This window comes from Heloderma suspectum, chromosome 1, assembly GCF_057233095.1.
Source record: "Heloderma suspectum isolate Gila_16-S chromosome 1, 16-S_ref, whole genome shotgun sequence".
Classification (NCBI taxonomy): Eukaryota; Metazoa; Chordata; class Lepidosauria; order Squamata; family Helodermatidae; genus Heloderma; species Heloderma suspectum.
In genome coordinates this window covers 405,551,859-405,577,481 of record NC_139458.1, presented here as the reverse complement: position 1 = coordinate 405,577,481, position 25,623 = coordinate 405,551,859, and the positions used below count along the sequence as shown (strand labels likewise).

At 43.3% G+C, this 25,623-nt stretch overlaps 1 protein-coding gene across 1 annotated transcript in view; it reads right to left on the bottom strand.

The window, feature by feature from the left end:
• Window positions 1–6,615: 6,615 nt before the first annotated feature.
• Window positions 6,616–25,623, bottom strand: part of PKDCC (protein kinase domain containing, cytoplasmic) — a 73,107-nt gene continuing 54,099 nt past the window's right edge. Inside the window, exons 6-8 of the mRNA XM_084828913.1 lie at window positions 12,433–12,606; window positions 8,560–10,013; window positions 6,616–8,452 (exon numbers count right to left, since the gene is read on the bottom strand). Coding sequence (XP_084685039.1) covers window positions 9,928–10,013; window positions 12,433–12,606 — 260 coding nt within the window. The 3' untranslated portion in view covers window positions 6,616–8,452; window positions 8,560–9,927. The remainder of the gene's footprint in view (window positions 8,453–8,559; window positions 10,014–12,432; window positions 12,607–25,623) is intronic.

Below are 25,623 nucleotides of genomic sequence, written 5' to 3'. Positions count from 1 at the left end.
GTTTCTTTGGACTGATGAAACCAAGATGAACTTGTACCATAATGATAGGAAAAGTATGGAGAAGGAAAGGTACAGCTCATGATCCAAAGCATACCACATCGTCTGTCAAACATGGTGGAGGCAGTGTTATGGCATGGGCTGGTGTTTATTGATGTCCTGACTGCTGATAAAAGCAGCAGGATGAATTCTGAAGTGTATAGGGCTATACTTTCTGCTCAGATTCAGCCGAATGCTGCCAACCTGTTAGGATGTCGCTTCACATTGCAGATGGATAATGACCCAAAACATACAGCAAAAGCTACCCAAGAGTTTTTCAAGGCAACGAAGTGGGATGTTCTTCAATGGCCAAGTCAGTCACCTGATCTCAACCCAATAGAGCATGCTTTTCACTTCCTGAAGACAAGACTGAAGGCAGAAAGACCCACGAACAAGCAGCAGCTGAAGGCAGCTGCAGTAAAAGCCTGCAAAGCACCTCAAGGGAGGAAACTCAGCATTTGGCCATGTCCATGGGCTCCAGACTTCAGGCAGTCATTGACTGCAAAGGATTTTCATCCAGGTATTAAAGGCGATCCTTCGGTTTGAAATGATGTTGGTTTGTTCCATTACTTGTGAGCCACCAACGATGGGTTTGTGTGTATGCCACGGGCTGTCCTCCCTGAATGGGTAGTGCCCCACTTCTGTCAAACCTCTTGAATTACAGCTGAAAGTCCTGACTTCGCCCCCATCTGGGTGTGTTTCCCTTCAACTTCAATGTGGTGGTGTACAGAGGCCAACTGCCAAAACAGTTATCCTTGTTCCAATATTTCTGGCCCTGACTGTGTATCAGTCACCTTCTGATGGGTAATTGCAATTATCCTCTTTCTCCCATCTCCCATACGGCAATCCATATTACCAGCACAAACAACAGTAACTATCTGTTCTTCAGTGCTCTCATGGTATAGGGAAGACCCCCATGTGCTGCAGTGAACTGAAAGCATGTGTAGAAGTTTAATTTTTGCTGTGGTTTTATTTATTCCACAGCTGAGTGCACTTTACCCAGGCCCTGCTTTAGATAGGTCCCTACCTTGTCCCGTAGGAGAAGCCCTGTTTCATGGTTTCCTGCCCACTCTCTTGAACTGAACAACACCGTCAATTTATAGGTAAAAGCGCACAAAGTGTATTTAAAAGGCATTAAGACAAAAGGAAAGAATAGGTACCATGGTACTTCATGACAAATTTCAGAACAGAGGAAGAAACAAAACATGCATTACCCATTGCAGCCTTCTGCTAGCAGAGGTCACCCCCTGCCAGGATTAGCCTCCCTTAAGAGCTTGCATTCTATTAAGTATCCTATTCAGTGTATTGCCTTGGTAATGGTGTGCCCTGAAATCTGATTGTCTACTATACCTTTAATATTCAGGCCTATCCTTAGTTACCCATGCTACTTGGCTACGTCATTTGTTTGTCCTAAAATTTCTATCACTGCCACTAGAAAGCCCTTTCGACTCCATCACTGCCCTCAGATTGCCCCTTGGACCCCTAGGCTACAACAACACCAGTTTGTCCTCCTTGTAACTGTTTTCTCGCTCCTGAGTCAGCAAATGTCTAGTTCTTGTACCTACCTAGGTTCCTCTTTCTGTGACTTTCCATGGCTTTGCCATCTTATCCTAGTTTGGCTTCTTGGCCCAACCTATGCTATAGCTCTGCTTTATGTTATGCCTTTTGACTTATATTATGGTTATATGCTAGCAATGTGATTAATGGGCTGATTAATATGTGATTAGTGTAACAATATATGCTTATCATAGAATAGTAGGGTTGGAAGGGGCCTATAAGACCATCGAGTCCAACCCCTGCTAATTAGTTCCATTGTCGTATTGCTCGTATATCAGGTTTTATGTACCTTCAGTTGTTACTGTGCACAAGAATATGTACATCTAGGCCAGCCTTCTGCAATCTGGTGCATCCCCAGCCAGCATGGCCAAGTAGCCCAACACATCTTGAGAGTACTGGGTTGTGGAAGGCTGATCTAAGACATTAGTCAGTTACACACATTTGATCATTCCCATTCATCCATTCACAACCTATTCCTTCCTAAAGGTTCACATTAGGTAACAAACCATATATTTTCAAAATGTAGCTAGCCCGTTAAGGTTGTATTAATTAAACAAATAGTACTACTAACCATTTGGTCCTATGCACAGAGTTGCATATACAGCCCTTTAGCACCTCTTCCCTGTGGCTCTTTCCAACGCATAATAATGACAGACCTTTATATAACCCAGGGAAGCCATGTGGCACACACAGCTCAGTCATCCAAAACCTTGCTACCACACTCTGCACTCCCGCCACCGACCCAACATCTTCCTCCTAAGGTGGCAGCCTCACTCTTCCTAACAGTAGGGCCAGCCCTGTCAGAGCCTTCTTCATTCTTGCTCCTCTACTGTGTAACCTGCTTCCCAAGGAGGCCCATCAAGCCTGATCCTCCTTATTGAACTTCTGCCGGATGGCCAAGATATGGATTTTAGACATGCTCTTTCGGATTAACGTACATGTCTATCATTTTTACATAATCGTGGTTGCGTTGTATTTTTTATGTCTTGTTGTTTGTAAGTTGCTTTGAGAGCCTTAGTGGGATATAAAGTAGGGTATACAGTTATGAATGAATGAATGAATGAATGGTATGAAAGTATGTTATTTGCATACTATGCAAACATGACATCAGGAAGGGCCACATGTGCAGAAGGTGGTGCATGTACTTTAAATGGCATGACAGCAACCACGGAGGTAGGAACTGCCTTATCCTGAGTCGGACCCTTGATCCATCTAGCCTAGTTCTGCTGACATGGACTGGCAGCAGCTCTTCAGGGGTTCAGGCAAGAGTTTTTCCAGCCTTACTTGGAACCTTCTGCACTGAACCAGAGACTTCCTGCATGTGGCATCTGCACCACTGAATGACTGCCCTTCCTCTGAATGAAACTCCTGAATAACCCACGTCCGTGGGTAGGATACATTTAATTACAAAAAAAAATGACACCAGCCATACAGGTATGGATTGATGGTTTTCCTTCAGAGCAGGGTTCTCAAACTATTATTAGGGATGATTTGCTGTTCTCCATTATTTCAGGGTTAATTTTCCTTCACTCCCTAATGAGATCAGCCAAAATATCAAAGGACTATGCAACTGTTCATTTCCCAGTGTGATACAGTATTTGTGATCAGAAAGAGGAACCTAGGTAGGTACAAGAACTAGACACTTGCTGACTTGGTAGTAAGAAAATAGTTACAAAGAGGACAAACAGGTGTTGTCGTAGCCTAGGGGTCCAAGGGGCAATCTGAGGGCAGTAATGGAGCCTAAAGGGCTTTCTAGGGGCAGCAATGCCCTTCTGCATACCACCTAAAACAAACACGTCAGTCTCTGTGCAAAAGACTGAATGGACACAGATCTGACAACATTAAGAAACCAGTGGCAGAACATTGGAACACTACCGCTGACCTGAAAATAGCCATTTTTCAGCAAAAGAATTTAAATCATGAAACTGTTGCATTAGAACTCATCAAGAAGTTTTATTCTATTAGTTTAGGCTTGAATCCAGGCAGTGGTTTTCTGTCTCACTACAAGTGTTAATTAAGATAGCAATGCTACGATGTTATCACCAATTCTGTTATTGTGTTATCATCAATTACTGTTGTTATGAATGATGACTGCTTATCTTAATTGTCACACTTAGAATTGTCACACTGTACTTTTTGCAGTTCACAGCCATTTGTCGCCATTGTTTATATTTTGGCCTATCTATCTATCTATCTATCTATCTATCTATCTATCTATCTAGCTATCTATCTATCTATCTATCTATCATCTATCATAATACTATCATGCATCCAATGAAGTGGATTCTAGTCTACAAATGCTTATTCCATAATACATCTAAGTATTCCATAATACATCTAATGTATTATGGAATAATACATTATTCCATACATTTAAGGTGCTGTAAGACTCTTTATTCTCTTTTCCTATTCTGAATGAGAGATGTGAGAGCAAGAACTCAAAATATTAGGTTGTTATTTTTTTTAGTTTAGTTACTGCCATGCCTTTCCAAGTATATATACAGCCCTTGGCCCATAAAAGCCTACACTGAGCATACTCAAATAAATTAGCATTTTTAAAAGTTTAGTTTTCCTAGTTCTTTGCATAAATCTCTCCAACTGTACCCTCCCCCAAATCATCAACAATCCAATCTTTTCATCATGGAATTTGCAATTACACTCATACAAATGAGAGAAGGCCAACATTTCTAAAGAATGCTCTCTCTCTCTCTTATGGACAACATCCTACCTTCTGAGCTCCCTCCATCCCATTCGTTAAATTGCCTGGCAGATTGTTCATTTCAGAAGTTGACAGTTCCTTTTGCACTGTGTAAATAATATCTCTCTGTTCTGATCTCAGGAATTTTCTTTCCCTTTTATCCCAAGGATCAATTGTTTAGAACAGAACTGGTGTCTTCTTTCATTTTCCTACCTTGGAGCTGCAGGAAGTTGTTTGAAGAAGCCAATGAAATGTATAAACCAGTCAAAACTCTGAACAAATGATAAAAAATATTTTCGCCGCAAGGAAATCCTGTACGTGCACAGCTCTCTGGCAAGAGGGCTCCAACTGGACCAATCCTTCTGGACAACTTTTGTGCATCTTCCTCTCTTGTGGGCATCTTTAATGTTTTGATGTTCATAAGAACCAATGTAAACCTGACTTGGAAAGGGCCCCAGTCCATCAAAGATACAGTTACTGTACCCAACTGATTTATTCACTGCTGAAATTGTTGACTGGATCACGGTGCCTCTCAACACCTTTCTATCCACATTTCTATAGGAAATCATTATTTTCTGTACGTTTCTATGTTCATATAGCATTAACCCTATAGAATACTGTTCCATTTATTTACTACATAAGTCACCTTTCCTCCAAAGAGCTTAAGGAACATGCATGGTTCTCCCCACATCAACCTATAAAGTTGAGAGATCATGGGTGCGTTCAATCACAGTGGGGGAAGAAGTCATCATGGCTGCTCCCCCCACGCATGACTGCCATTTGCATTATTCCCTGCGCTGCAGCACGGCACGGGTTGGTGTGTATCCAAACCCTGCGTGCAGTGCAGCAGGGAGGGGGGGCTTTGTACCCACCCTACAATCTCTACTGCACATAGAATCATACAATCATAGAATAGTTGGGTTGGAAGGGGCCTACAAGACCATTGAGTCCAACACCCTGCTGAATGCAGGAATCCAAGTCAAAGCATCCCTGACAGATGGCTGCCCAGCCTCATCTTGAATGCCTCCAGTGTGGGAGAGCCCACTACCTCCCTAGGTAATTGGTTCCATATCATATTGCTCTAATAGTCAGGAAGCTTTTCCTGATGTTCAGTCAGAATCTGGCCTCCTGTAACTTGAGCCCATTATTCTGTGTCCTGCATTCTGAGATGATCGAGAAGAGATCCTGGCCTTCCTCTCTGTGACAACCTTTCAAGTACTTGAAGAGCACCATCATATCCTCTGGCTGGGGAATGCTTGGAGTTGTAGGACTTTTTTTCTGTCTAAACATACATAGGATTGCACCCTAAGAGATTAAGGTGTGAACCACAGAGTCCCCAGTTGAAATATCACCTGAGCCATAAACTCTCTAGATCAGGGGTGCTGAACCACAACGGGGTGTGGTGCCAAACTGCCACAACACTGCCCCCTTTGTCTTCCTCCACATTTAGAGTGGCATGGAGTTCTGTGCCTCTCTCAGCGCAGAGAAAGAGACTCCAGACAGCGCTGGGACAAGCAGACATGCTGATATGAGGCAACAGCAGGGATTCCTCAGGGGGTGGGGCTTCAAGGCCAAGCCACGCCCATGGAGGAACCCAAGGAGGCTCCAAGGGGCCAGATGTGGAACCTCTGTGGGCCTAATTAGGCCTGCAGGCCAGAGGTTCCACATCCTGGCTCTAGGTGGACAGCAACAGCCACCATTTCAGTAGGAGCATTGCACAACTGAACTACCTTACAGGGGTATTATAATTGTGTGTGAGAGAGGTAATGTATGTTTTGGACACGCTGTACACATGAGAGGTGTTACTATTTGGCAGTATTAAACATTCTAGATGGCAATACGCTTTTGGTTGTTCAGTTCATATAGTCAGTCTGAGGTGTGGGTGAGGCATTACTAACCAGGGTAGACAGGGCTGGACTGGATGCACCAATGCCAATTCAGTTTGTCAGCCCCTTATATCACATATCAAATCAGTGGGAAAGATGGGGAAACTTGTTTTTTCTGCAGAGGTGGCCCCTGTATTGTGAAACTGACTTCAGCCTTGTTTACAAACTATTTTATTCTGGCTTTATGACATTTTTGTACAGGTTGATACCGCTTGTACATGCTCTTTTTATCCCCATACTGTTTTATGCATTTAGATTTCAAGCTCTGTTAACCACCTTGGACCTTGTTGATAAAGCACTCTATACACAAATATGTCAAATTAAATCAATGCAGAGAGCCACACAGAAGTTCTAGAAAAGATTATAGCTTCATTTCTTAGAGCCACTGACTCTAGAAGAGTCCCATTAAAGAGAGCAGCCATGGCAAAAACAAGTTCACCAATTTCATTTTATTTTCTTACAAAAATAAACATTTTAAGGATAAAAGTACAAAAGATTCTGAATGTACAAACTAGAAAACAGCATGACATTTGTCACTTTTATCATTTCTTGCTTGCTTTCACTGAAAGCATATTATCTAGACACACTTTGCTTATGAAAAGATTTTGCTATTTCTATTGCATTATTAAGGCTCTGGTTTATTTGATGTTTTTAAGGTCATTTGTTCTTAAAGCTAGTAAGCAGCACCTTCAAAATGCCAAAGACTCAGTAGCAGAAATGTATCTTTTGTCAATAAGGGCGCAATCCTATGGGGATAGACGGCCGCCTCCGAACTTGGCGATCATTCCCTCTGTGCTTCTCCTGCCCTGCATTTGCGGCTAGACAGCCAATTTCGGCTGTCTAGCCGCAGGATGGCAGAGCGGGGGAGGAAGCTGCCAGACGATACATAGGATGTGTCATACCGGCATTTCTGCCTTCCCCGCCCCGGAATGCCCCTGACTAGCGGCCATAGGATTGTTCCCTAAGAGACTGCTGAAAAATTGTGCTGTTTGTTATTCTTAGCTGCTCTGGTGATGTGTCAGGGATACTGTGAATGGTGTTAAATAAAAATGGCAAGTCCCAGTATGATATCTGGCAATCACATGAAGATTCCCCCCAACCCACCCCACCCAGTGTTTTGAACACATAGATATGCAGAAGTTATGTCGGTATGAATTATCCACATTGCTTCCTCTAGGGCAAGCCCATCCGTTGGATCCAACAGCAATCCAGAATATCTTCCACAGTAGAGTCCCTAGGAAAGTAACATGGATAGCCCATTCCATGAACCTGAGTATCCAAACCTTTCAACTCATTCAAATATCCATGTCCATGCAGAACATCAAATATACACTTTAGTCCCATGTATCAAAACCTTTATGAATGTTTTTAAATCATATTAACTGAGGTGATACTATTCAACATTAAACACTGATCTGGGGCTAAGCAAATGAAACATGTCTTGTTAGACAACTGCTGATCAACTTAGGATGTATATCTAAAATCCAATTGCTAGATTTTGTCTCTTTGTACACTCCAGTGTCCCATTCTATCATTACTAAGAAATGGAAACCAAGAGACGCTGTGTGGATTGGTATAGGCTTGATTGTCAATGATTTCCATTAAGTTATACAGGATAAAGTAAAGAGGCTGCAATTGTCAAAAACTGCTGACGTATCAACAAAAGCTTCCATCTCAGTGGTGTTCTATATCCTTTTACTTTCTCTAAGTGCATGGTTCCCATTCATTCATACAGGAAAAGTAAATGACTGCAGCCAGGGTTGGGACACCATTTGGTGCACTCAAGGGGAGAGATGCAATATATATCTATTGGATTAACAGCAGGAACACATACACATCCTGGGTATCTGCAGTGTACAGCTCTTTTTCAGTCTACTCATTGCAGTGATAGATATCTTCCCAGTTTATTTTTTAAACTGAAAATCAGCGGCATTATTTAATCTACAGATACTAGGCCTGCAACAATTTAGTCACTCAGTTAGCTTGCTTTAAAACATTTTAATCAACTAAAAGGGTACCCTTGATTATAAGATATATTAAAGAAGTACTTATAAAAACTGCAGATGGCAAGTGCCATCTTTTAAAAAAGCATTCTTTCCAGCAGTGACTATGGGCAAAAGTCCAGGGATCTACTCAGCAGAAAGACCACCAAACGCAGCAGTTAGCTTACCGGATTTTCTGGTAAGTGAAGTAATACATGCTACCATATAAAGAGAACCACCCCAATCAAACGACACATATTGTGTGTTAAGTTCAGGCCATTAAGGGCGCAATCCTATGCATGTTTAGACGGAGAAAAGGCTTTTCTGGCTGGGGAATGCTGGGAGTTGTAGGCCTTTTCTCCATCTAAACATGCATAGGATTGCGCCCTAAGGCTATTACGTTCAGAGTCTAAAATGGGGTTTTCCAGCGTGGTGCCTGTGGACACCAATGTGCCCACAGACACCTCTCTTGGTGCTAGTCAGGCTCACTGCCCCTCCTGATCTTTATTTATTAAAATATTTTAACTTTTAAAAAAAAACTGGGAGGCTGATATGCTGCAAAACGAAGCATACTTTCCAGCAACATCATTATTTGGATTCAAAAGACAGATTGTGTTTTGGAGCTCAGACCCCACTGCTGCCTTGTAATTAGGTTCTTGGGCAACAGTCTTACCGATTTGCCATGGCAGCCGGTTTGTGAAAGCACCCATGACACTCTCTCAAAATTCCAAATGTGCCCACCAATCCAAAAGGTTTGAGAAGCCCCGATTTAAAATGACCTAACGGCACCACTAATTCCTTCCTGTGTAAAAGTGAAGGAGGAATGCTTCTTCTAAGATTATGCCTCCTACAATCCATGCTGTGCAACTTCTAAAAACGAAGTATGTTTTTTGTCCTTTTTGTCCTCATAGGCAGATTTAACCAGCTAAAACTGAATACAATTAATCTAGTCAGGGCACAATCCTATGTATGTTTCAGCAGAAAAAAGTCCTACGCCACCTAGCACTTCTCTGCCAGCCATGCTGGCTGGGGAATGCCGGGAGTTGTAGGACTTTTTCTGTCTAAATGTGCACAGATTGCTCCCTACGTTTTTTTTAATTGGATGACAACGCTAATAGATACTATACTGATCCATTGCACAATGACCACCATCATGTTTGGTCTTGTATATTTGGTACAACAAACAGAAGTATTGATTGTCTTCCATGAGATTTGATCTTCAGCTTTAGAACACATGAAGTTTAACAATCCTGCAGTGATTGTACTTGCTCACATAAATATCTGACCTGGAGGACACAAACTCCCTATGGAAAGGAAGAAGAATGTTCAACCAACCCCTATGCAAAATTATACATAGCACGTGTAACCCTAGTGGGAAAAGCACACTAAGGATGCCTGTTGCTTTCTAGCAACCTATGGCTAGCCACACAGTGTATCACATTTTGGATTTCATTCTGCTTCTTAAAACAAAGTCACATTTTTAAAATGTCATCCTATTGCACATTCGTCCTGGTCATGCAGGTCTCTTCTTTAACGTTTGGTTTCACACTTTGTAGATTAGAATGAGCGTTAGTGCAATTCCTTCTCCATCCACAGTGCCCTTGCACGCAACAGCCGTCTTCATGTAAATGCAAACTGCTGTCATTTTTCACTAGTTGGACTAGGGCTATAATTCTATGCATACTTGCTAGGGAGTAAACCTTACAAAACCTAGGAGTTACTCCTGAGAAAACATGCACAGAATTGGACTTCTAGGTCACATTAGCTTTCAGTCAGTCACTTTCACATATGTTGTCTTGTCACGATCAGATACAATGGAAGTGGATCCCATCTTGAAGTAGACAAGTTGACGACCTAGCAGAAAACAAAGAACAAATAATAGTAATTTTAAAAGAAACAACTCGTAGAGAGGAGAAAACACTGATCGTGAAAATAAACTCTTAAGGTCATCCAGGATACCCGCCCCTCAACTTCTTTTCTAATCTATGCACCAAGTCAGGACCACAAAGGCATGCAGAGAGATGTCTCAGTGGCTGTTTCTCAGGTTTGGGATATCCTTATCTGGAAAACTAGCCTAAACTGGTAATCAATGGGAAGTAGTATACAATATTTTTATTCGGATTCCATTTTGGTGACCAGGGGTAGGGAGGGAGAGGGTTTAAATTACTTTCATTGAGGTTTTATATATTACTCTTTCCATCTCTTTGTATGGGGCAGGAAATTAAAAAAAACCCACAATGCCATAAATTCATACTATTGCCACTTGAGTTTCAAAATAGTACAGTGGAACCTAATGGTAGAAGTACAGGTTACATGTATTTTGTTGATTATTTCCAGGTTGTTTTGTAGAGCATTAAAACCAACAACAAAATTAATCAAATACTTTAAAATTACTAAACCTCACTTTAATTCGATTGAATCCAACAAAAGCCTAATATCAGTAATTAAGAGATGGGCTGCTGGTGAAGGTAACCATGCATCCCTTTGTCAAGTGTTTCCCCATGCCTTTGTAACGTGTAGCATCACTGTTGCAACTTGATCACGCTTTGCATTTTTCTGTCCCTGACTGCGGCAACCAATGATGTAGAACAAAAGTCAACAACATGAGGACATCATGCCAGGGGTAAGCATGCTGAAGTAGGAAAGATGTGGAGAAATCAACACGGGAATGCCCTTTTTTGTGGCATGCCCATGTTGTGTGTAACATGCAGTTCCCACCCTACAAGTTTTGCCAACAAAACCTGAGCACTGTGACAACTTGAAATCCATCCATCCATCCATCCCCCAAGACAGAAGATTCACTCACAAATATTACAACACCAAATTTTAAAATCTCAGCTTTGAAGCTCAAATGAGAATAATATCATACTATGTAGATTAAACTGCAACAGGTTTCTTGGCACAATGCATAATTTCAGTATTGTAATCATTGTTTTAAATTGGGTTGATTCCTTCTAAATTGCTTTCCTAGGTAGAAAAAAAGGTTTTGAATGTTAACACAAGCAAGACTGCCAGCAACACACATGACCTCTGTGATATCTGTAGCATAAACTTCCCAGAGTTCATTTGAGGCTGTCCTTTGATTAAGGTAGCATTTGTTAGTATCTGCTGGTGCCTAGATATGTGGACCAAATGCTTTATTTGTCAAAGGAAAATCCTGCTCACATTTCATCCAGCTGCAAGCGGTCACCCAGCACACACACACTAATCTCTGTGGAACTGGTCATGACTGATAAAGGAAAGGTGCTGGAATGTATTTTGCAGGATCACTTCTGCAGCTGCTCGACCTTCCTCTACCTAAGCTTAATACAAAGGGCAGTGGCTTCCCTCAATCCTGCCTCTCTGAAGTGCTACTATCAGCAACACCATGTCATGCTCTGGACACTGCCAAGAGTTATTTTGCATACTCAGAAGTGAGATGCCTACGGGTGCCCTGAGGTCATAATGAGAGGCCCTGCTCTGAGTGCATCTGCATACTGAGCTTTGGCAGCTGACTACTCATAAGCAGGCCTTTTCAGTGCCCCCCCACCCCCGTGAAATGCCCTGTCTAGAGAGGTTTGCCTGCAGCCTTCCTTGTTGATCTTTCGCAGATAAACCCCCTTTTATTCTCTCAGGCATGTTAACTCACTATGTGTTTTTATTGCCCAGTTATATTGTATTTTATGCTCTGACATTGTGTTTTGAGCTGTTTTAACTGTGAGTGTTTTAAATCTTTGGTATTTGCTCTCCTGTTGCTGTTTTAGTCTCCATTTTGAAAAAATAATAATGCTGCTACATTTTACGGTGACTGCAATTTTGGCGTTATTGACCATATTGTTTTATTTTTATTACGTACATTGCCCTGAAAGCCTAGGCTACAGGGCGATTTATAAGTTAAATGAGTAGAAAAATTAATAATATAATGTATGGGGCTCCTGGGAAGTAAAATGCATTAGGAAGTCAGTGGTGTAAGGTGGCTACATGTATGTTGGTGGTGGCACAATTATGTGGGCTTTTAGAATTCTGAGGATAACAGCAAATACAGGTTGTTTGGTGTTCTTGTCACCCTTTACCTGGAAGGGACCCCTGCTCTCCTTCATTCCCCTAGGGACAAAAGGAAAAGCTCTCAATGCATTGTTAGGGGCCGTTGTGATATCAGCAGCAAATATGAACATGTTTTGTATCTTTGACATAGCCAGGCACTAACTGGAAAGCAGACCCTGTTGCCTATTTCAAACATTCCCATCTTGCTAGTATAGAATAACAGTAATTTTAGCTTGCTGACATTTATTACCTGTCCACGTTGTTTGGTTGGTGAGAACAAAAGCTGTGCACTGTGAATGACTCTCACAAACTTCAATGGCCTCACTAAGGTCAAACACAGAAAGGAGACATCCCTTGTGATGATAGGATGGCCAACACCTGTAATTCTCATTTAGGATAGCAGCTTCAGGCACCTTTCTGTAATCTAGAAAAATAAAGCAAAGGAAAACCATCATTTCAAATATGCATTTTTTCCGACAAGTGGGGCTTCAACACATTCTTAGAAGTGTTTCCAGCACTCTTCTCCATTTCCCCATACATATTAACTTTGTATGTGTGCGTTTTTAATCTTGCATGAAGGATTTGCCAAAAAGAATATTTTGTTATGCTCGCTTTGGCGGAGAAGCACTTTGTGAGGAAACGGGTTTGCCAAGAAACTCTGTGCCCCCAGATTCTACCCCTCTCCTCCTTCCTGTGCAATACAAGCCTTTGATTTTGTTGGGGTCTTTCTGGACAGAATGTTCTACTGAGTGAACAGCGTCCACTTGAATGAACAGATGACTCGACTGCCATTCCTCTGAACACTGGGCTGAATTGTCAGGGCAAGACCTGATCAGGCGTTCCCAGCCCTCCTTCTGAGTCAGGAGAGCGTGACTGTTTTTCTCCTGCCTTTGTGAAGAAAAGACAGGTTTTTAATTAAGCAAACCATTTTTATTCCTTCCTCAGATTAATACAAAAGGGCAGTTGCTTGATGGGCCCCAGAGAGAAAGACATGAGGAGGAAAATGACATGAAGTTTGGTTCTTGCCCAGCACCTCTGCACTGCCTGTGGATTAACTGCCCCCACTGGCTGCCGTTCAGTCTCCCTTCCTTTTATGAGCTCCATCACTCTCTTGTTCACTGCTCACAGCTCTGCACCATTTCCCAGCTGCCTGAGATCTCCTCTAATGAATGCATCACACAAATTAAACTAATCATTTATAAATATTTCTACTTGGCTACTGGACTCACAAACTGCTACTCAAAAAGAAAAGAAAAATGTCACACGCTTCTAATTGTACCTATAAAGGGAAGTGTAGCTGGATTTCCAGTTTCACAGCCTCTGCTGAGTTGGAGTCATTTCGGTTCAAGAGTTTTCACCCTGCAGCTATGAAATTTCAGCCCGTTGATATTTTGGAAAGGGTTTTGTTAAGGTGCTTCCAACATGACAGTCACAGAGCTGACTTTTGGCTGCAGTTCTATACAGATTTACCCAAGCGTAGGCCCCACTGAAGACAGCAGTACTTCCTGTGAAGATACCATTAATGGAGCTGCACACAATCCAACAGTCAACAGGTTGGTTTATATGAGAGTTGTTCCTCACACCATTTAGTATGCATTCCATACACCATCTCCTTAGAAAGCATGTGAACTATTTAGTAAACACGCATTCGTTTTGCACAGCCCTTAATTACTTCCACTCTAACAACAAGGAAGTAAAATGCAAAGGCACATCCAGAAAGTAGACTCCTGCACTTTGAGTAGCCTACAGAACCATTAATTCTTCACCGAAATGGATCAAGTCCTGAACCCTTCCCCCCAATGGATTCTGCAACCTGTATTACGCTACAGTCATGCCTTCATACCTGGAAGCAAGCTTCATTGGAATCAATGGGACATACTTCTGGTCAGAAATAGAGGGTTGGGCTTTAAATTGTCCAAAGTAAGGACAGTTGCTCACTCATTTTGCATAATCTATTGTCCTTCTGCTACTCAAGGGGGGATGACAAGAAACTATGAGAAGCACTAAAACTCTGTACCCCAACCACTAGAATGCTTAAGCAACACACACACACTTGTAATATTTCACCAGGCATTGTCCATATACTCCCAAGCTTGTCTTCTGAATCATAAGGGCTAGAAACTTGCTTCTAAAATAAAAAAGAGGGAGAAGAAAGCCAACAGTACGAGGAAGCTGACTGCTGCATCCAATACCAAAATCCATGCCATACTGAAAGCCAAACATTACACCACAATGGTTCTCAAAACAGCCTGCCCTCAATTCTTGCATACAACGTATTAGTGCCAAACTACATGGGACATTAATCATGTGATTTGCGCTTGAGTACATGATTTTAGGGCCGCGGTGGCTTAGTGGTTAAGACGCTGAACTGCAGACTGGAAGGTTGGCAGGACAGCAGTTCGAGACCCGAGTGCTGCATGACGGAGTGAGCTCCCGTCTTCAGTCCCAGCTCCTGCCAACCTAGCAGTTCGAAAGCAAGAAATTGCAAGTAGATAAATAGGTACCGCCTCAGCGGGAAAGGTAACAGCGCTCCGTGCACCTCGGTGTTCAGTCATGCCGGCCACATGACCACGGAAGCGTCTTCGGACAGCGCTGGCTCTTCGGCTTAGAAATGGAGATGAGCACCACACCCTAGAGTCGGACACGACTGGTTGGGGACACCTTCACCTTCACATGATTTTACTTTCACAAATAATGAGTGCAGGAGGCCAGTCCATATCGGGGCCACAGCAAGGACAAAGGGTTATCCCTACTCCAGGGTCCCAATATGGATCGGGTTGGCTATTTGTGAAAGAAAAATCCTGCACTCAGGGACAAATCACATGATTAATGTCATGTGTAGTTTGGACCTAATATGCCTCATGTTAGAAAGATGCCAGCAGACGCTTAAGGGGGATTAACTGGAACCACATTACTGAATCTGTAATTGGGAATAACCTGATTTCATAACCCGAGTCTCGGGTTAAACTAGTGCACTGACATCTCACTCTTCCTCCCCCAAGGAGCAGGTGCAATTCCCCCAGCCTCCTGGCCCTTTGAAACCAGTGTGGCTCAAAGCCTGAAGAATGTAAGCTAAGTACTGTTTTCCAGCTCATCTAACATACAGCCCCAGCCCACCCCCAGCCACAGAAGCTCCAAGTTGGAGGTCAAAGCCAGAAGGAGTCTGCTAACACGCTAAAGCAACTCCTGTTGACCTGTCAAACCCCTTATCTCATGAGGAGATGCTTGGGACACTCCCCCTGTCCCAAATGTCCTGCAATGCCTTTTTCCTGTCTGGTGTATCCATACCAGTCCCAGCCCCTTATCCTAAACAGGCCATGCAATCCACACCAAAGGGGTCTTAGAATGTGAGAAAAACAGTACTAAGGAGGTCGGGGGGGGGGGGCGAGGAGTTTTTCTCCAAAAGCCAGTTTTGGGGAAAGAGGAAAAATTCAAGCCCAGCATCACAGGCCCCACACACAAGGGGTCAGGCCATGGCCCTAGCTTTCTGCAATATTGTACTGCTGCAGCATTTTCTGAAGGAAAGCCTGTTGCTGGCCATGGAGGCACAAGTTGCCATGATAGTTGCAGAACATGCAGCACTGTATATCGGCATAATCTGTGCCAAACTGCACATTCTACTAATCACATTGGTATAGCTGAGCCTGCTATTTTTCTTTACTTTTGTACAAGTGTGTGTATTCTGGGAGAGAAGGGTTTAAGCTTTCCCAGCTTTCCCCCCAAGATTCCACAAAAAGGGGGAAAAAAAGTCTCCATTGGAATTTCAGGGAGGAAATGGGTGGGGGGAGAGAAACTGCAGGGATCAGTGTGACAGACTCAGACTGGGGAAACCCAAGTTCAAATCCCCACTCAGGCATGAGGCTCACCAAGGGACCTTGGGCCAGTCACTATCTCGCAGCCTAATGAGGATGAAAGGAGCGAGGGAGAGCTCTGTATGCTGCCCTGACCTCCTTGGAGGAAGGGTAAGATATACATGGAATAAGACCAAGGGCCTCACTTGCCTGCTTCCCACACAATGGCCACCTCTCTAACACACAACTGGAGTGCAGTGCTTGAGTTAGAGGGGGAGAAGGCATACCAGCCCTGCTACCTTCTGTTAAGTTCCCACTAGCTACTTTTTAAAAATGCAATGGGGAGCATGATTTGGCTAAAACTGGAGGAAGTCAGGAGATGGAGCCCCCCCCACACTTCTCCCATAATTTGAGTACTGCTGGCCTTTGCAATTACAATATAATATCTCACCTTGCACCTCAGTTGCACAGTTTATCCAGTAAAATGATGCTGAACTGAGTTGGACTTTATAAATTATGTGACTGATTAATTATATCACATAAGCAACATTTGTATAACATTTTCCCTCTTACTGCCATATTACAGATTTTGGATTTCGGGCTGTTGTCAATTCTGTGTTTCAGCTTACAGGAGGCCATATGTTGCCCTTCTGCTCAGAAATGTCATTACCAGAGATAGACTAACTGGAACTCTCCACACAGCCCCTGTGAGTTCAGTGGTCTAAATAAAGCTCTTGTAATATTACCTAATGTGCTCTGTTCCTGTGAAAAGGTTCAGGCAAATAAAGTAAATCTTTCCACTCTTGGCAGCTTGCATAGGTATGGAGCACAGACCCATCTGTCAAATTCCTAGAGCCCGGAAGCCACAGAGGTCTCCAAAGGTCTCTGGGCTCTGGACTAGTGTAAATACTGTGTCATAACATATTTAGTAAATGGTAACGCAAGCCACACACAAATATACAAAGAAGGAGAAGGAGGAGGACTAATTGGGCCCTGAAATGGGAAGGTACCGCATATACATTGGGAAAGACTGAAAGCTGCAATTTGAGAGAAAGACTTGAGGATAACTGCAAAAGAACAACTTGAATGGCCTCTGTCTAACAGGACCCAGTGCCTCTGCTTGGACTGGCTTTTGGCAAATTCTCAAGACTGGCACAAAACTTGGAATAGCCACCAACTTCAGTGGTTGTTCTCCTTCTACTCTCTACAGACCAGTGTAAAGGGAAACCTGTAGGGGATGGCCAGAAGTGTTCCTTCTCCATGAAGGTGGACACAGCCCCCAAATAAGAGCGAAATAAATGTCAGCTGATCTTTTGAACATAGAGAATGTCACCAAGAAAAAATGTGAGATGCAAATGTTGTGAATGTCCAAAACTCAACCATTGTTCCATCTAGCTCATCCCCAGAGGGAACCATCCTTGTGATTTTGGACACTGAGTCTCTTTACACTAAAATCAAACATGAGGATGGATTGAGAGTGATATCAAACATTGTTTCTGATAGATCAAACTCTAAAACTGCCACTGTACTGTCAGGTTTTGTCTTGACTCGCAACTACTTAAAATTCATGGGCAAATATATTTACAAATTCATGGCACTACCATGTGTATGTATATATGGCGCCACAATATATCAACCTCCTTATGGCAGACTTGGAACAGCATTTTTGGAACAACTGAGTAGAGATTTCAGTAATCTACCCAAGATATGTTGACAACATTTTCTTAATCTGGACCCATGGAGACAAGTTAAGAGATTCCATCAGAATTTTAATAATTTCCATCCTACTGTAAACCTGAGTATTACCTACTCCACCACATGCGCAAATTTTAATGGCACCACTGTTATCTTGAAAGATGGCTGCCTCCAGACCACCATAGAGAGGAAGCCAACTGACCATTACATACACCTCCCTACCAGTAGTTACCATTGTGACCATTTAAGAAGTCCACTGTATGAACAACTAGATCAGCCTTTCTTAACTTGGTGCCCTCCAGACATTTTGGATTATAACTCCCAGCATTCCTGACTTTAAGGCAAATCAGTTATAAAGACCAAAGACAGTAGGAGGCTTGATGGTGAGCATTTTAACCTCCCCCTGGGCACAAAGTCACAGACCCCAGGATAGTCATAAAGAAAATCAATGGAATGGAATAGGAGATAGCAGAATAAAAACTCACACTAAAATTTAATTGCATCAATCTCATTTTGACCTGAGGTTACAGGTTTTACGCTCATTACAAAAACACATTCTAGTTATCCTCCATTTTTGCATGCTGTGCTTAATACCACTTATATTGTAGCTATCTCTTTAAACCTCTTTCGGGCTGAGGGCTGAATTCCATTTCAGACAAGCTCTCCTGGGCTGCATTCTAGTGGTGGGTGGGGCTGAAGGCAAAATAGGTGGGACCAAAATACCAGCATATTTTGGCTTAAAGCTCTTACTGTAAATAAGCCAGTAACTAAGCTCTAGGAAAGGCATTTCAATCTTTCGGAATGGGAAAAGAAAACTGCACAAAAGTTGGGAAACCACCCAACTGTCAGTGGATGGGGGAAAGGGGCATGGCTTTCTGGGGACTCCTGGATGGCTGGATTTGGCCTCTAGACTCAAGGTTCTACACCCTTGCCTTAAAAGAAAATGGAATGTTCACTCTCTACCTGCCCTTAACTATCTCACTTTACTTCTATCCATTACTGCATCTAATGAAGTAGCTTTTACCTAAGAAAACTCATGAAAGCAACCTAAATTAAACTATTCATCTTAAAGGTGCTACTTCCATTCTTCTTCTGATCTTTATAAGAGACTAATGTGGCGCATATCACACATATTATACACACACATTGTAGCTCATTATTGTTTATGTGGACTGGCAACAGCTCTCTAGGGTTTAAGCCAGGAATCTTTTTCATCCCTACCAAAACTAAGCCCTACCTCCTAGCGCTTAGGTACTGGCAGTAGAAGCTTTAAGCTAAAATATTCTGGTATTTCTGTAAGAGATGCCAGGGATTGAATGTGGAACCTTTTGTATGCATGTGCTCTACCACTGAGCTATGACCCTTCCCTTTTAAATCACCGAAACGTGATTGCACATCTGTAAAGTGTGGGGATATATAAGAGAGTTTGCAAAATACATTTGTGATTGTCAGGATTCACATATGAATATTGATTTTCACCAAATTTTGGATATTTACATATATTTCCTGGGCTAGACACAGCAGTCCTCACGTCACATTCACAATTGGATTGTGGCAGTTTTGCATGATTCGTACATTTACAGGCTGCATCAAAGAGCAGTTTCTAATTCTTAAGTTAGTCTTGTAAACTGCAACTTGTGTACTCACCTAGAGTAAGAAGCAGGTTATTTCCAGGTTAGCACACAAATGTCAGTTAAGACAAGGGATGCCAGAGAAATCCACAACGGATTCAAATGAGTTCAGATTTCTATGGATCTCACCTGCAGATTCCACAGCAGATCAGCTTTTTCGGAGTCACACAGATTCCGCAGACTTGCAGACTGGTTTCTTACGGGGGACGGGGGGAGAGATTTGCGCAAATTCATACTTGTGCTGAACTGCATTAAGGCAAGTGTGCATTTGCGTTAATGCGCACTTGCGCAAATGGAACAAAATTGTCATACATCCCTTTAAAAAATCCGATGCAGTCAATGAACTGATGACAGAACAAAAGACACATGACAATCCATGAAACATAGGCAGAAAAGTTTTAACAAAATCCGTACATTTATTTATTTATTTCATTTCTCAGAGCTCCTTACAATATCCCAGCAACATTACAAGTTAATTAAGATTATATTAATTGCTAGATAGTTTCAGCTGAGATCCCACCACTGAACTTAATTTCCTTGGTCAGCAAACTAAATGGTTGCCTAGAATTTAAAGAACAGAATATAGGGGATATAAAACCACTTCAAGTTTTTGCATTGAGTAACATGATATAAAATAAGCACTATTAAGATATCTACACTCATTTTCTCACATTTACTTTTATTATAAATGAAATAGTGAGAAAGGGAGGAGGACTAATGCCAGGAGACAGGGCCGGCCCACATCAGGTGGCAGAGCAGGAAAGGATGGTGAATTGCACTGCTCTCCCCACACCGCCCCTTCCAGGAGGGCCACTACTTCTTTCTGTCATGGGTAGCCGTGGCTGGAGCCACCAATGCCACCCGCCCACCCATTTGCTTGACCAGCTGCTCCAATCATTCCTTGGGTGAGCAGCTGGCTGCTTGCTCCTACCTGCCTGGTTGCTCCTGCCTTGTGCCCCACCCGTGGGGCTCCTACAGGCTATTCTAAGAGGCTGGCCCTGGCCAACCTCTCCCGGGAGTTCACTGGACATCCCGCAATAGTAGGTGCAGAAGGCAGGAGCAAGCAACCAGCTGAGCTGGCTGGCCAAGCAAATGAGGGAGAGGTTAGCTGGCAGGGAGGAAGGAACATACAGGAGTGTAGGCAGCAGCAGCACTGCTGCTGCTGCCAAGAAAAGCAGTAGGCTGGCTGGGTGAGGGGCAGCACTGCCGCCTCGCTTGAGGTGGCAAGATACCTTGGCCCAGGCCTGCCAGAAGAATATCCTAAAAGTTTCAAAATTGGGAGGTAAGGGGAGCTAGAACCTTGTCTTATTCCATCCATATACAATATCCTAAGTCATTAGAAATTATATTGTTAGGCAGAACGCTGGTGAAAAATCAAGTATGGACACTGATGTTCCATAATTGGGAGTTAACGGTTGGAGGTGATTTTCCAATGGTTGGGAAAAGCTCTCTGTGTTTCTGAGTGACACATCTATCAGAGCTTGTAGAAGTTAACATTCCTCCAGCTGAGAGGAGGTGGCAGATGAGTGTGAGACTTAGGGGGGAAAGCAGTTGGGAGTTTGAGAGATACAGAGGCAAAAAGAGAGAGCAGAGACTTTCTAGCTGAAGTTAGCAGAAATGTGGGGTACAGCCTTGGGAAGGCTACCCAAGTTGTTCTCTGTGGATCTTCTGCTTTGTAGGACTGCCTATTTGCCTCCAGTTATGCTCTGCTTAACTATAAATAGAGCAAAGATTACAAAGATCTATTTGTTTTATTTATAAAAACATTCTAAACTGCCTTTGGGTCCTAACAAGGACCCTCAAAGCAGTTTACAGCAAATTCAAAACAATAAAATCATTAAAACAAGTTTAAACATTTTAACAAAAGTAGAACAGAGATTTAAAAAAAACCCAGAGAGGGTGGAGACGTTAGAATTTTATCAAACCTAAACACCATTAAAAGCCAGACAAAATAAAACCTTTCTTACTGCTTGGGTAAAAGCCAGCTAAGGCTAATAACTTATTTCAGGAGGAAATTGCATAACCGGGGAGGAGCCACAGTAAAGGCCCTGTCTCACATTCCCACCAGACAAGCCTCTTTAGGCAGTAGGTTAAAAAGCAGGGCCTCAGAAAATTAACTTACAGGCAGGTTCATACAGGATAGGGGTGGGAAACCTCTTTCAGCCCAAGGAATGAATTCAATTTCAGAGAAGCTCTCAGGGGCTACATTCATGGTGCAAAAAGGCAAAAGGGGTGGGGGCAAAAGGCAAAGGATTTGGACAGGGCCAAATCCAAAATATTGTAGCTTAAAGTTCTTACTGTCAGGAATGAAGCCTTACAAGACACATTTCAGCCTTTCAGAGTGGAAATCAAAACGGTGCAAAAGCCAGGAAACCACCAAACAAACTGTGGTCAAGGCAAGGAGGCATGGCCACCTGGGAAACCCCAGAAGGCCAGACTGGGATGCCAGGAGGGTTGTATTTGTCCACTGGCCTGAGGTTCTCCACCTCTGATATAGGAGATGGTCTTTCTGATACCCTGGCCTCAAACTGTTAGGCCAGGGGTGGGGAACCTCAGGCCGACGGGCCGAATGCAGACCGCCTCGGGTCCCAATCAGGCCATCTTGGGTTGCCCAGGTGGCCATGCCTTTTTCCCTGGCCGCAACCCCTTTCTCCTAATCACCAATCATTTGGTGATTTCCCAGCTTTTGTGCAGTTTTTTCCCATTTGTTAAAGTTGAAATGCCTCTCCTAAGGCTTAGTTACTAAGAGCCTTGGGCTACAATATGGTTAGGGCTTTATAGGTAACATGATATGTTCTCTCACCTGAAAAATTAAATCTAGTACTACTGTCCCAGAGCCTCCTATTACTGACGGGGGGGGGGGGAGACACACAACTGTAATAATACATAAACCCCTTGTTACTCGTTGTCTTTGCCATATCCACAGCATATCCAGGGGTAAAATTCTAACTCAAGAAGAAGGTAGGCCCTCACAGATGATATAATATTCTGCTCTCACCACTGAATGGCTTGCTTGCCTACTGTTCATCAAATTGAATGGGTTACCAATTCAGAAATTTAACCCAATACATTACATCAAATTATGGCTTCTCATAGGCCATCATTCAGTATATGTGTGTATAATATGTTTATATACATACTTTCTGGCAGAATATTTTTTAAAAATCTGAAATTAAAAATTTCTAAATATTACTATTGTTTTCTGTTAAAGAAACACAAGTAAAAAGGTTAGCTACTGAGACCTCAAGATAATAACTCGGTAAGCCGCCCCTGCTCCCCTCCCCGAATTCCATCCTGTCTTTATCATTACTACTATAATGGCACACCCAAGGCCACCCACTGAGTTCATGGCTAAGATCTGAACTCAGGTTAAAGTCCAGTACTCTGTCAGCTGGACCACACTCGCTGACAATTGGCAGAACAGCTGGTGGAGGAAAGAACGCAATGTTATTTGTGCTCTGCTCTGAGTTGCTTTGCTCTTTGGAGCAGAACTGAAGGAGCGAGTGGAGAGCTGGCCAGCCAATGGAAGAAACACACATACACACACCCTGAAATGTGCTACACAGACTGTAAGACAAGGCCCAGGGGATGCATAAACCCGTCAGCACATGCTAGAAGCCTTGACACACAGCACAGATCGATGCAAACTATTAGACAGAGAGAAAGAGATGTTGGCTGCAGTGGCTTCTTACGAATTAGACCCATTTGAAACAAGAGCTTTATTACAAACTAATAAATATCACTAAAAACCTATGGCATGAGTGCCTCTCTGGTCCTGTGGAGGACTACTCTACCCACACTGGTAACTAAGTCTACAGAATAGGTGAATTGGGACATTTGAGGGAGGCAGGGAAACTGTATAAATTAAAGCAATTAAAGCAGATTTGTGGGGGAGAGGGGCTCCAAACCAATGAATTAGGGTTTATACTGGCACACCAAACTAATAAAGAAGGCCCCTACCTTCCAGTCAGCACTTCCTGCTCCCATCCTAGTTGTTGCCATGGCAAAAGTTGCCTCTGGGTAAAAAGATAATCAAGGCTTAATGTGTTTGTCTCCACTAACCCTGGGGATGTGGCGTGTGTGCTTTCCTTGTGTGGTTTTGTCTAAATCCAGCATTATCCTTGAGCTGAACTGTATGCTTCCTTTGTGCATCACCTCTGTTACACAAATGATGGCTTACAGCTACCCTACATTCTCCCCCACCCCACCCCCGTTCTTCTGACCAGGTTCCTTGGGCCTAGTTCTCACAAATGGCACAAGAGGTGGTAAACCTGTAACTAGACTGTACCGCTTCAGACTAGAGGTGGGAGTTCAAAGGAATATAGGAAGCTGCCTTGTACTGAGGTCAGGCCATAGGTCCATCTCCCCCAGTACTGCTGACACTGCCTGACAGTGGCTCTCCATGGTTTCAGGCAGGAGTCACCACTGAGTGATGACCCCTCCCTGAGGGGGGTCCACTTCAGACTGGAGGTAGGAGTTCATATGATGGAACGTTTTCCCCTGGGGGTAGGGGGAGAAACACCTAGAAAACTTACCTATCCAGGAGAAGGCTTGGCTATAAATCTTCTCCCTGATATCTAGTTTTCTGCATGCAGGGATATTATTGTTGTTGTTACTGAAAAGCACTCAATTATGTTACCTCCCCCCGCCGCCACCATCTGTGATACAGCCCAGACCAGGCTTTCCGCCCTCATTTGCTGCTTGTGGGAACTAGGATAGAACTACATGTTATAAAGCCAACAGGGGTGTCTCAATCACACTTGCCTTGTAATGTTAACATAGGATGTCAAAGGGCATTTGCCAGGACCCTTCCCCTTCAGGGTCAGCCCTAGCATTAAGCGGAGTGAGGTGGTCACCTCAGGTGTCACATGCTGAAGGGTGGGGAGTGGTGGCATGGTGTTGAAGGACAGAACTGTGTAGCTTCTGCACCCCCTAAGCTAGCCTGCTGTCCTGAGGAAGATGCTGTCCCATTCAGCCAGTGCTGAAATACAATTCAACTGACAGTTCCATCAACCTCTACATATGAAAGGGGGCAGGGAGTGCCATCTCATCCTTTGCATGAGGCAGCAAAATGCCTTGGGCTGGCACTGCTTCCCCTTCCCCTGTTCCCCTTTATTTTTCTGCAACCTTTGTTGGGTACTGGAAGCAGGCGAGTGTTTGAAAATTGGTTCTAAAACACGATTAAAGTGGCAGGTGTTGCAGCCTGGAAGGAGGGAAAATGCATATATCAGAAGAACATAGGAAGCTGCCATAGACTGAGCTAGGCCACTGGTCCAGTTAGCTCAATGTTGTCTACAGGGGGTGGCAGCAGCTCTCCGGGGTTTCAGACAGGGGCCTTTCCCAGACCTACATGGAGATGCTTGGGACTAAACCTGGGAACTTCTGCATGCAAAACATGTACTCTGCCACTGAGCTACAGCTGCTCCCTTTTACTGGTCATTCTAACTAAAATTTCCACTTTTTCGACAGAGAATATTCCCCCAATCCAGCTGTATTTGTACTTCAAAAAGAAGCTGCATGCAACTAGCAGCAAGAAAGTCTAGGGGCGGTGCCACACCACCAACAAGAGACAGTGTGAAGAATGCATTTAGGAAGCCTGCCATATGTGCACATTTATCTGGCTGAATCAATGTTTTAAGCAGCTTGGGTGAGCTCCTTGTAGCCATCCAGATTTTTTGGTCTTAGAATGGCCACTTATGAATAACCAAAAATAGAGAAAATGCATAATCAAAAAAGAGGGCAAAAGACAACACCAATTTGCCTAAAATTCACATATGCTGATTTATTGGCATAGCTGCGATTATTATTGTTATTGTTATTATTATAACAGAACATCTCACCATACTGGTGTGGTACATTGCACCATACTGTGGAAGACTGAACAGGTGACCTGTGTGCCTTGCTCAGTCTGCTGTCCAGGGGCTGTTGATGGGCATCTTCAGTGCCCAGCTCTTCCTTCTGATAGTTTTCTAACTTTATACCTGACTTGGACTGGACAGCCCTTCAAATAGAGGATGCTTTCAAAATAGAGGACCGTCCTCTAGCAGTCCTTACAATAGAGGACTGACTACAAAAGAGGGCATATGGCCACCCAGGCCTACAACTCCCACGAGCCCACTGGCATAGCCAGTGGTGAGGGATGATCCAAGTTGTAGACCAAAACATCTGGAGGGTCACAGTTTGCCCACCCCTCCTATACAGAGTCATGCTTTTCCCATCAGATGTACGAAATTATGGGAGGGACAGAACTGGCTGAATTTCTGCCTGTCATACTGCCATCACATACATAAGGCCTCTGTCAAGGAAATAGTGCCAACCTTATCT